We start from the raw sequence: 12656 nt of genomic DNA, 5'->3' as shown, positions 1-12656 counted from the left end.
GTTGATCGTTCGCAAAAACTTTGCAGATCGTTCAATGTAAACAGTCATTCAACGATTTCACCTATGTGTGAGATAGGCTTAAACGATCGCAAAACGATCGCATAACGATTTTTCCGTACGATGTATCGTTCCGTCTAAACGCTGATCGTTATAAAAAAACATTGTTCATACAAAATTGTTAATCGTGCAATCGGGCAAATTATCGCTACGTGTAAAAGTACCATAAGAAAGAGCTGCCATTCTTTCTATTGAAAGGCCAGAGATATCTTTAGGCCAGCAGTACACAAGACACCAGCACCGCACACAGGATCTCAGTTTGTGCCCACTGTGCCAAGCAGCTAGTTTCACAAACCAAAGCCTCAGCCCCAATGTTCATTGTGTAATAAGGAGACTATAAGGCTATGTTCCAACTACATAATAATGACAGCCGTCTTTCCAGACAAGGGTCATTTTGACGCCAAATGACAGCAATCTATCAGTTATGATGGCTGCAAATAATGTTCATAAATCAGTATTTGTGGCCATCATTACCAACAGGGGCCCATTATCTTTATATAGTGGGAACATAGCCTAAAGACGAACAAGAGAATACAAAGAGGGCACAGAGGGAAGATTACTTTCATGCGTGGTTCACTTTTACAGTGGTGCACAATATGGCGATTATTATCTACTACATCTTACACTACTGTTTTCATATATGCCATGTATGTAGCGCTAGTTTTGGTTAGTAACTTTTGGGCAGTGATATATTTTGCATAAAAAAAAGGCTGAGAATAACAATAAATAGTGGTAAATTACCTGTCAGCAATAACTCTCTGGCATTCATGGTTGAACAGAGCAAGGAGTGTGGATACAGTTGTGCACTCCTCAGCTTTGATAGTTAACATTCCTTGCCAAATTCGGGAAAGGTCTCGTAGAGTAAAGACATAGTGAAATTTGGAAGGCGTAGGCAGCATTTTGCTCTGTTGTATAAAAAACATCATGCATTACACAAGATAGAGAGAACAGGCACTAATGTAGTGTTTCTAAGGAGCGTCTACCTGTATATAATTCTTGTTAGATACAAAGTCAGGTAATGAATGGTTAACCCCTGCAATGGCCTAATGTGGTGATATACGCAAAATAATAGTCTAATTCTAACTATAAAGTAAGAAAATACAATCTTATGTGAAATAGTATTTATAATCCATTGTCTTTTGAAGAATATCATCAATGTGACGGTATAAAGTAAATTACCTTTGTCATCTGCCACAGAGCTCTGCTAGCAGGCACCAGCTTTTTTACCAGATCGCATACTTCGGCGCTGAAGTTTCTACAGGAATCAAAATATCCACATCCAATGATTGCTATGTAAAAATTGAGAGAAGAGATGTGAATGTTAGGCTGTATGCTCTGTAATGAGGACTCTAGGTTACTCTACATATACCACGTTACATGTTATAACAAACCAGACAATTATTTCAGACAGTGAAAAGAATCTCCAATCTGCTGTAAATAAAGCTTCATCATATGATTGAGAAGTTTTGTAAACTTCTAACAGACTTCGGTGAAGTTTACTTTTACTAAAACCAGTGTTTCACAAGTCACTATTTGGTTACGTTCACACAGTATTTTGTTCCAAATTTTGTCACTATTTTTAACCAAACCAGGAGTGGGTTGAAAACACAGAAAGGCAATGTTTACACATAGTATTTCCGTCAGTCTTTTTTCAACCAAAATTAGGAGAGGAACTGACAGGGAAAAATTATAATGGAAAGGTTTGCACAGCTTTTGTGTTTTCAATTCACTCATGGCTTTGGTTGAGAAAATACTGACCAAAAGACTGACGGAAAGACTATGTGTGACCATAGCCAAAAGGTGCATATCTTTCCAATTCCTGGTTCTGGATTAAAATGCTGACCAAAATGCTAGCAAGTTATGTGTCCACATAGCCTAAAGAGTACCTGTCATTAGAAAAAAAACTTTGGACAAGTCACAGAGATAGGACAAAAATGTTGACCAATCAGGAGAACGAGTCTCCCTACCATGTACTACAGCCCATTGATCTCCTGGACTCCATTACTTTTGGTATGACTCTATGAAACGTCAAAAGTTTTTTCTAATGACAGGGACTGGAGTAAGATGTAACAAATGCATTAAGTAGTGCATGTCTTGTAATACATTTAGTCCTCCTTTGTCTGTCTGGGTACCTTCTGTTCACACACAGTAAAATAAAAGCAACATACAAAAGTAAAATAGGTATAAAATGCAGCAATATTTTGAATCTAATAATGAACGACATTAAAGTTTATGGAAAATATTTTATACCTATTTTACTATTGTATTTTGCTTTCATTTTAGTGTGTGTGCGTGTGTGTGAACAAGCTGAAAAGTACACTTGCTATGAGCTGCTGTAGGTTTCAGTTGTTATTTACACCACTTGCAGTGTAAAATTAATGGAGTTGTCTGGGACTTTTCAATAAACTAGTATTGCATTAAAGTGTCATTGTTGTTACCAAAAATTTTTGACAAGTCATAGAGACATTTAAAAGTTCTGATCGGTCCAAATCTGAGTGTTCAGACCCGTACCATCTGGGAGAATGAGCAGAGTGAAGACAAACACTCTCTGCTCTGAGTAGGAAAAGAGTCAGACTTATAGCGGAGAGTGGACGCATTGCAGTGCTGTCTTCTCCTCACTCATTCTCCCGATCGACATGGGTCTAATCACTCAGACCCAGACTGATCAAAAATTTTGACGTCTCTATGACATGCCAAAGGGTTTTTTTTATAACGACTGTAACACTTTAACCTGTTTAACCAGGAAAAAGATATTGAATGTGACATCAAAGGAAGTAAAGAAATCACAAGCAGAGGGGTCATATGACTGAGCCTGAGAACACAAAGGTTCTAAAAATAAATAATGAAAGTGTATATATAAGATACAAAACCTACAAAAGTCAAAGCAATGCTAGTTTATTTAAAGCCCGGAGCAACCGGCTGCAGAAGGCCACAAACGTAATGAACTTGCTTTTGTTAATTACTCTTTGTGTTTGATTCCCTTACCAATTTAAAGGGAATCTGTTACTAGGTTTATGCTGCCTTAAATGAGTGCAGCATAAACTAGTGGCAGACATGCTGAAAGGATCAGTGTATTACTTACATCATTCTGTTCAACCGTTCTCCTAATATGCAGGAGAATATGTTTCTTGCCACACCCCTCCCCTGCCCTCCAGCTGCTGATTGACATTTGATTGCCTATACACAGCACGGATAGATAACTGCCAATCAGCAGCTGGTGGGCAGGGTTTTCTGCTTCTCATGAATATTGAGGACTACTGTGCTCATGCACAAAAATGGAGAGGGCTACTTATTGTCCATGTTATTCAGAAGGATATCTCTGGATCAGCTGCACAGAACAATGTAAGTTATACTACATTCTGTTCAGCTTCTATGTCACAAGTTTATGCTACCCTGAGATAGGACACCATAAACCTAGCCATTACTTATAGTAATAAACTATAATGAGAGAGAGATTGTAGCTAGCTACAAAAGTAACAAACCCTCAGCTGTACAGTACAGTATGTACAAGTTTTCCACCTCTGTAATCAGAATTTTTCATTACTGACAATAAGCAGTGATCCTGAAAATGCAGAAGCACTGAACCACATTGCATATACAGTACAATGAACAGTCCTAACATTGCAGTAAAAAAGAAAAAAGTGAAACTAAATGTGATTTACCAAATATTTTGTCAACAGAGGCATTGGAGGGTAATGTACAGTTAAAAATGGTGAACTGTCTCTTTAAACGCTGTGGGATATCGTTCCGTCCTCCTCCTGGATGTATCATGGCCCCTATGATCTGCACATCAGCAATATTCATAAAATCTCCAGGCTTATCCAGACTGTATAACCCTTTCATTTCCATCATCTGGCGAACAATTTCATTTGTTACCTGCATCAAACATAACATGTCAATGATACTATCTTCCTCCAATGTCACCAGCATTCAGATTTTCAGTAGTGAAATTCTGTCTAATAAAGTCATATACAATGAAAGATGGCTGTAATCATCTAATAAATCAATGTGATTTCAGGGTTTTATCTGTAGAAAAAATCTGACAACCCACTTACACCAGGTATGACCAAAGTTGTAAACTTACTTCTGATGGAGCTGACTGGTGACGTGGTAATGATAAATATCTCATATTGGATAGCCATTCTACCATTATATCCATAAGCTATTATGATAAGCTATTCACAGACAAATGCTGCTTGGAGTACAAGTGATGAGATACCTGGTCTCCCCAGTCACTGATAGCTGGCATGTTAATGTCATCAATGAACACCGTCATTTTTCTACCACCAGATGGGCCGTATGTGCTTCCAATGCGTTTGTCCACATAGCTTTCCACTGCTCTCTACAAAACAACGTGAGGAACAGGATGCAATAAAGAGATTACAGCAGATAAACAACTACCCTTTACTGCACATCTGCAATCACCCTCAAACAGGGATGTCCTGACAAGCTATTTGGGCATTCAGAAATGCAATTACTTTTCAACTACATCTACAGCTTTTAAGGTAATAGCCAGATGCACAGTGAGTATTGTGCATCCTATTCTAAAAAATGGAATGCTTGCTGGGAATTGCACGGAATTGCCTTTGCAACCTTCACACCCAGCATGTAGCTGCATCTCTTCATGCCTGATGTCAGATGACAGATAAATCAGCATCATGATAATGTCTAACTCGAATTCTAATTTAATTTTTTTGATGTATTTTTAGTCCACGTTGCATCACAGTACAAGACTTGGACCTACAGCCGTTCTATTAAACCAAACTTTAATTGCCAAACTTTAGCTCAGTACAATTGCAGGGGTTCCCAGAGCACATAATTGAAAAAAGTCATACCTGGAACATTCCGGGTTCAGTTGCTGAAGAGAAGTTTATTGATTTGGACACGCATTCTTCTATATTGTATCTCTTCATGTAAGCTTTTATCATCACAGTCTTTCCAATGCCCTGTTCTCCAGTCAGTAGAACTGCCTGGAAATCACAATCAGCTATTGTCACTAAAAGTAGCGGACCATTCTGACACAGAAAAAAATTATTATGACATATTGTAGTTGCATTAAAAAAGTTGCACGGTCTTGCACAGGCTGCAGTCTTCATTCCTTGATCAGATCCTGATACAATTATACAGTATACATCCTATTGCTAGTTATAGACTTGTTTTTCCATGTGGTCATGTACTTCCAGTTATACATTCTTGATGTAAGATCTGTGTGTTCGGGTTGCTGATGCTGATGAGTGATTGCCTGTCCCTTACATTTTATACTCATTTTTAGTATAAAAATTTGTATAGTATAAAGTGTATAGGATGTGAAATACATAAGCTTCACAGTTATCAATATGAGGACAGGAGCTCTGTGATTTTATGGATGAATGTACTGTAAGCCTGCTTACCTTTTGCTGTTTTGCAATCATATCAATGAGAAACTGAGTCCGGATGTTGTCAATATTTGGAATCAATAAGGAAGTGTAATCTGGAATGTAATCCCTTGGATAGGAATATTGTGATACTCTTTTACTCCAGTGCTCCCAGTCACCTACAGGTAAACAATACTGAGGATTAGGGATCAAACTTATAATGACCAATTACATTATCATAATACACAAGTGTCTAGTTACATTGAACACAAGTATCTATTTTCACTGAATTCAGATTCACACAATTCATACTGTTTTTCTAAGTAATAATCTTTCATACCATTTTCATTTACTAGGAACTCAAACATTGGTTGGCCAGCCCCTGCTTCAGCTTCTGGTAAGTCCAATTTGCTTTTGTGGCTTCTGAGAAAGGCCTCGAGGTGGTCACGACATTCCAGCTCAAGAAGAGCCCCTAAACTCCACATCAGAGTGAAGGCAAACAATCTGTGAAGATGGCTGGAGTCCGTAACACTGTGCTCTGCTTCTGCAGGAATAGAGCCTTTCAAAAGGTTTATGGACTGCAGATGGAACAAAAGATGCAATGTCCATTTTATTCATTCATAGAACAGTTTCCATATTAAAAAGAGTTTTAAAATAGACATAAAAAATTTAATCAAGCTAAAGAAGTATTAGCACAAATTTTGCTCTACTTATAAAAAAAAAAAAAAAAGATTGTAAAAGCCAATGCCACTTCTTGAGATTCAATGGTTTGTGTCTGACATATCACTATTGCTATCACTGACATCCACCTAACACTGTTCAATGGTTAAAGCATACTCGTCAACCAATTTTTTGATATGTCACAAAAACACGTCAAAAGTTTTTGTTAGTAAGGGTGCTCAAACCACAATTAATGAGGGCAGAGACGCATACCACCATGCACTTCTCTCCGTGCGCTGTCTCTATGTGAGCGAGGTGGCTGCGTAGACTTACAATATGTGGCTGTCCTGGTAACCTGGCAGAGAGGCGGGAGAGAATGCCCTAGGTATTCCCATCCCTCATTTTACTGATTTGTCTATAAGTCAATGTAATGACAAGGGAAAAACTAAGGCCAGGTATCCATCCACATACAGCTTTTTCGCGGTGTTGCCCCTCATCAGTGTAGAGCAGGATTCTGGCTAGGTGGGAGCAATGCCTAGTAAAGCCATAAGAGAAACAGATCGCTGATCTCAGGGAGACCATCCAAATGATAACACTACCGACTGCCGATTAAAGTGCTTAATGCAGTGAAATCCTAGGTGCATTGCTCCCTGGGAAACATGAATAAGCAAAAGAAGAGTCCACGGAGCCTCATTTAAGTGTTTCGAAACACAGGACTAGCCAGATATCCGTTCGGGAAGAACCCAGCGCTTTACCCAGCAGCCAGCAGTGTTATTGTTTGGCTGGTCTCCCTGAGATCAGTGATCTGTTTCTCTTATCGCTCTACTAGGCATTGCTCCCACCTAGCCTGAATCCTGCTCCACACTGATGATGGGCGACACCCCGAAACAGCTGTATGTGGATGAATACCCGGCCTTGATTTTTCCCTTCTCTTTACATTGACCTATAGGGCCACTTAATATGGTGGTTTTGGTGGTTTCCCTACATGATCCACCCCTTGGCTAAGTCCTTCCCGAGGGATATCTGGCTAGTCCTGTGTTTCGAGACTCTTAAATGAGGCTCCACAGGCTCTTCTTTTGCTTATTCATGTTTCCCAGGGAGCAATGCACCTAGGAATTCACTGCATTGAGTGCTTTAACTGGCAGCCGGAAGTGTTATCGTTTGTCTGGTCTCCCTGAGATCAGCGATCTGTTTCTAATCCCTGGCCATGGCACTGTCCCATTTTGGCCAGTGATTGGCTGAGCAGATTTTCACTTCAGAGACCGGGAAGCTTGGAAAGGTAACTTTATTATACTTTATTATTTACTATATACAGCAAGGGCTGCACTGACATTGCTAACGATATGTATATGTAGCCCTTGTTTCACAATTATTGAGCCATGTGATAGATTCAGTAAATGAGCGCTCGTTTACATTAGTAATCGGGCTGTGTAATAAGTCCCTTAGCAGATAGCAGATTAAATTCATAAAAATGCAATGTGGGTGTGCCAATATTTCAGAAATAATTTACACTTTTCAAACATCATAACCCATGTGAAAATGGGAGGCTCATGGGTGGGAGAAGTTTGGATTTTTTAAAATTTTGTACGTAAATCTGTTTTCCCTTAGCCCCAACAGCAGCACAACATTTGGTCGGGCTTATAGGACAGGTAAAATTTTTAATAAGCATCTAAACGCTATATATAAGGTGCCCCTGTCAGATATCTGTGGAACCTTAGTAGCAAAATATATGAGCATATGGTAAATGCCTTGGGGAGGGGCCTCCAGCACAGATCAAAATTGACTGCCAAGGCAGTCTCTTCTGTAGATGAGAGTTAAGAGTTGCTAAGAGTTATCCTGGCTAAGGTCACTAAGGGGGACTAGTTTGGGGCACCTTATATAGGTATGGTAATCTCAGGAACAGCAATATACATGCTATGTCAGCTGCAGCTTCATGGTATGGCTGAAATAAACACACAAACACAAAAAAGCACCGAGCATAACTTGGAGCAATATAATTCACCTGCGTAATGTAACTGCACTCCGAAAGCTGTATTTTTGGATGAAGATTCTGATGCATGTACGTATAGGCATCCTCAAACACTGTTTCATACAAGGCTTGGAAGACATCTTTTTCTTTGGCCGGGCGTTTACATAACCAAGCCTGTGTGGTAAACAGACAGTAATCTCTAAGTAAGTTTCAGTCCTTTCCTCTGTATTACTGTATATCATGGATAAGATGATGCAGTGCACACAATAAAACTTTGCACCTTTATTCCGTGGGACTAGTTAACATTTATATTATATTATTATATCACATTTATATTATATTATATATTTATATTCACATTTATATGTCCCGCGGTTAATACCCCATACTGGAACCTTTTCTCCATTCTACCTGCGCCGGCTGTATCCTTGGAAGACGAGGTCCTTGGGTCTTCTGGATCCATTATTGCATTGCCTATACACCTTGCCTGTGGCTCGGTGTCTCCCGGGAGGAGCTGCGTTAGAATTACACTGGATGCATGCTATAGAGTTGTGCCTATAAGCTTGCAAAACTCAAGGAGGTGAGTGGTTCCAACTTCACACTCACCCTATGCGAGCACCCATTTGTACATATTACACTAGGAGGTGCCCCGCTCTCTTCTTTTTGTATGGATAAGATGAAGCAGCACACCTGATTTCCAATTAAGGCATTGTAACCATACCTCTACTATTGGTCTCCAGTTGAGAACTGATGTGCTGCAGAAGACTATGCCCATCCGGGATACTGTTGCAGGTGATGCATTCTCTATACTATCGACTTCAAACAGCAGTTTGCATAAAGGAGACATTGGAATACGATCACCATTTGCTAGTGTGAGAGTTTTATTGTCATCCAGCACTGAATTGAGGTTCTCAATCCATACGGCATCTACAGGACCATCCAAGACAATCCAGATGTTTTCCCCTATTAATAAGCAATATAAGTTTTCACATAACCAGGTTACAAGAGCATTCGCCACTCAAGTTGTTTTTTTATTAAACACATTAGGGCTACATTAAAAGCCATACTTTTTTTGGCTGTTTAAAGTGACACTGTCACCTCCTTTGTGCATTCTGACATCTCTACACAAGTGTAAAGGGTAAATTTAGCGTTTTTCATACCTTATTTTATATCATACGTTGTGGTGCTTGCTCAAGTAAAAAGTGTTTTTTTATCAACTGCAGATTGTGTTAAGTGGGCGGTGCCTCGCGGCAATAGCGCCACTTAACCCAGCCCACCGCACCACAGTTGGCCCCGCCCCCTGACGCCCATTGGTGGGCCGACCTAGAGGGGGTGGGGCCTAGACCTTTAGGACAGCCTGTTCCAATGGGCGACGATTGGGCTAAGTGGCGCTAATGCCGCGAGGCCCTGCCCACTCGCAAAAAGGAGGTGACAGTGTCACTTTAACAGGCGTTTTTTAACAGACATTTTAAGGCCAAAAAAACTGCCGTTAATTAAAACTGATGACAGTGATTTGTGCAATAATGTCTATCATTATGAAATAACAGACAATATTTGGCCTCAAAATGACGTCTGTTCTAAAAGACAGCCGTGAAACCGACAAAATAGATGGTGTGCATACATAACCTAACACTGGAAGAATGAGACATAAGGTCAGAGAAGTGTACTCTCTCTACATTACTATTGGTAGCTTGTATAAAATGCAAATCTTCTTTGGAAGAGTGTAAAGGGATATTAAGCAGAATAAAAACGCTTCTTAATGCCTTAAGGAAGGAGCCAATTTCCATTTTTGCACTTTAATTTTTTCCTCCTTGTGCTTAAAAGGCCATAGCACTTGCATTTTTTCACCTAGAAACCCACATGAGCACTTATTTTTTGCACCACTAATTTTACTTTGCAATCACAGGCTGAAGTTTTGCATAAAGTTGCTGCAAAACAAGAAAAAAAAATTCTATGTGATGAAATTGAAAATAAAGTGCATCATTTTTATTTATTTATTTATTTTATTTTTTTTTTTGGGGGGGGGTTTAACGCCAGTTGCCCTAGAGTAAAATTTACCTGTTATACATGTTCCTCAAGGCGGTGTAACTTTTATTTTGTGGCTTTTAAAAAATTAAAAACTTAAAAAAAATATATGTTTCTTAAAATTGTTCTATGACCACGCTTATAATGCTTTTATTTTTTGGTCTATGGGGCTGTGTGAGGTGTCATTTTTTTGCGCCATGTACTTTCTATCGGTACCTTGATTGCGCATATACGACTTTTTTATCACTTTTTATTTCAATTTTTCTGAATTTAATGTGACCCAATGTGATAAATTAATAGCTCAGGCGATTACAGACGTGGCAATACCAAATATGTCTATTTATTTATTTTATTTTTAAAATGTGAAAAGGGGGGTGGTTTAAAACTTTTATTAGGGGAGGGGTTTTTTTTAATAAAAAAAAAAAAGTCCCCTGGGGGACTTCTAGTATAGCCACATTGATCTCTCATTGAGATCTATGCAGTATAGATATACTGCATAGAATCATGAAATCTGTGTTCTATTGCAGCAGCCGAGAGCAATAGATTGCTGAGCCAGGATCAGCACCATTACGGAGCAGACCCCTGGCAGGCTCACAAGCAGGGATGCGGGGGGGTTCGCATCTTCTTAGGGAAGAAAAACCCCAACCTGCACTAACCATTAAAAAAGTTACTACAAAAACAAAACGTAGGTAAAAAAACAAAACACCCCCAAAAAGTCCAATTATACTAAAAAATGGAATGTATAGCACCACACTTTGATACCAGGCATCAACGGAGTGTTTTCTGCTATAGATGAATGTGTACTTTAACACTCTAGGTCTGAACATGACAGAATCCAGGAGTCAAACAGAAATTACCTTTTTTAGTTTTCTGTGCTTTTCTCCACAGTGCAGAAAATATTCCATCTGTCCAGTCATTGGTTTCTGTGTTGAGGCAGCCAAACATCTGAGTCACTGTAATGGCCTTTGGGTTCATGCGCATCTCCCGATGAGGAAACCCACATTCTGTCATGGATTTCATGAGCAAATTAATAATGGATGATTTACCAGAACCACTAGGACCAAGTGTCATCAGCCCATGATGTACCTGAGCTGCTTCATACAGCTGAAAGATATAATACATTAACATTTTTATTAACCCCTTCGGGACCAGGCTAATTTTCATTTTGGGGTTTTCGTTTTTTCCTCCTTGTGCTTAAAAGGCCATAGCACTTGCATTTTTACACCTAGAAACCCACATGAGCCCTTATTTTTTGCGTCACTAATTGTACTTTGCAATGACAGGCTGAATTTTTGCATAAAGTATACTGCGAAACCAGAAAAAAATTCAAAGTGTGGTGAAATTGAAAAAAAAAACACATTTCTTTTATTTGGGGGGAATGTGTTTTTACGCCATTCGCCCTGGGGTAAAACTGACTTGTTATGCATGTTCCTCAAGTCGTTACGATTAAAACGATATATAACATGTATAACTTATATTGTATCTGATGGCCTGTAAAAAAATCAAACCATTGTTAACAAATATACGTTCCTTAAAATCGCTCTATTCCCAGGCTTATAGCGCTTTTATCCTTTGGTCTATGGGGCTGTGTGAGGTGTTATTTTTTGCGCCATGATGTGTTCTTTCTATCGATACCTTGATTGCGCATATACGACTTTTTGATCGCTTTTTATTACATTTTTTCTGGATTTGATGCGACCAAAAATGCGCAATTTTGCACTTTGGGATTTTTTTGCGCTGACGCCGTTTACCGAGCGAGATCAGGAATGTGATTAATTAGTAGTTCGGGCGATTACGCACGCGGCGATAGCAAACATGTTTATTTATTTATTTGTTTACTTTTATTTATAACCTGGGAAAAGGGGGGTGATTCAGACTTTTATTAGGGGAGGGGGCTTTTTACTTATAACAATACAGTCCTAGGGGACTTCTAGTATATATACTTTGATCTCTCATTGAGATCTTTGCTGTATAGTTATACAGCAAAGATCAATGAGATCGGCACTCGTTTGCTTTCGGCTGCTGCAGCCGAATACAAACGAGTGCCGAACCGGGGACGGCGCCATCTTGGACGAGTCCCCGGCCGGCATCAGACAGGGAGATCGCTCCTCCGGGACAACGTCCCGGAGGAGCGATCTCCGCCACTAGACACCAGGGAAGTGCTGCAGCCGGTAATCGGATGCAGCTGTCATGTTTGACAGCTGCATCTGATTACTGTATTAGCGGGCACGGCGATCGGACCGTGCCCGCTAATACCGGCGGTCCCGGGCTACAAGCGGCACCCGGGACCACCGCGGTTCAGAGCGGGGTCGCCGCTCGGCCCCGTTCTGAACGCCCGCACCCGCGCGAGGACGTACAGTTACGTCCTCGTGCGGGAAAGGGTTAATACCTAAAGCTAACACATGAATGGTTTATTTGAGAAAAAGGGGGATCTTTTGTTACTAATTCTTAGGAGAAAAATAGAGGTCCTATTAAACTGTTTGTGTTTTATCAAACAACAGAAACGGTGTAGACTGGCCTGGTAAACTGAAAGCTTACCTGTGATTGGTTACTGTGACGAGTGTACAAAGATTTCTGGTTTACACCTTTAT

At 39.8% G+C, this 12656-nt stretch overlaps 1 protein-coding gene across 13 annotated transcripts in view; it reads right to left on the bottom strand.

Annotated features, from left to right (window-relative positions):
• Positions 1 to 12656, bottom strand: part of DNAH8 (dynein axonemal heavy chain 8) — a 176269-nt gene that overhangs the window by 82355 nt on the left and 81258 nt on the right. For all 13 annotated transcript variants that reach the window (XM_069954878.1, XM_069954875.1, XM_069954872.1 and 10 more), the window contains 10 exons: positions 10923 to 11169; positions 8762 to 9003; positions 8074 to 8214; positions 5752 to 5989; positions 5448 to 5590; positions 4893 to 5027; positions 4277 to 4399; positions 3720 to 3933; positions 1237 to 1346; positions 799 to 962 (listed from right to left, as the gene is read on the bottom strand). In XM_069954878.1, the coding sequence (XP_069810979.1) occupies positions 799 to 962; positions 1237 to 1346; positions 3720 to 3933; positions 4277 to 4399; positions 4893 to 5027; positions 5448 to 5590; positions 5752 to 5989; positions 8074 to 8214; positions 8762 to 9003; positions 10923 to 11169 (1757 nt within the window). The remainder of the gene's footprint in view (positions 1 to 798; positions 963 to 1236; positions 1347 to 3719; positions 3934 to 4276; positions 4400 to 4892; positions 5028 to 5447; positions 5591 to 5751; positions 5990 to 8073; positions 8215 to 8761; positions 9004 to 10922; positions 11170 to 12656) is intronic.

This window comes from Dendropsophus ebraccatus, chromosome 15 (assembly GCF_027789765.1).
Source record: "Dendropsophus ebraccatus isolate aDenEbr1 chromosome 15, aDenEbr1.pat, whole genome shotgun sequence".
NCBI lineage: Eukaryota > Metazoa > Chordata > Amphibia > Anura > Hylidae > Dendropsophus > Dendropsophus ebraccatus.
The sequence above is the reverse complement of the archived record's forward strand: the minus strand, read 5'-3'. Positions and strand labels throughout refer to the sequence as shown.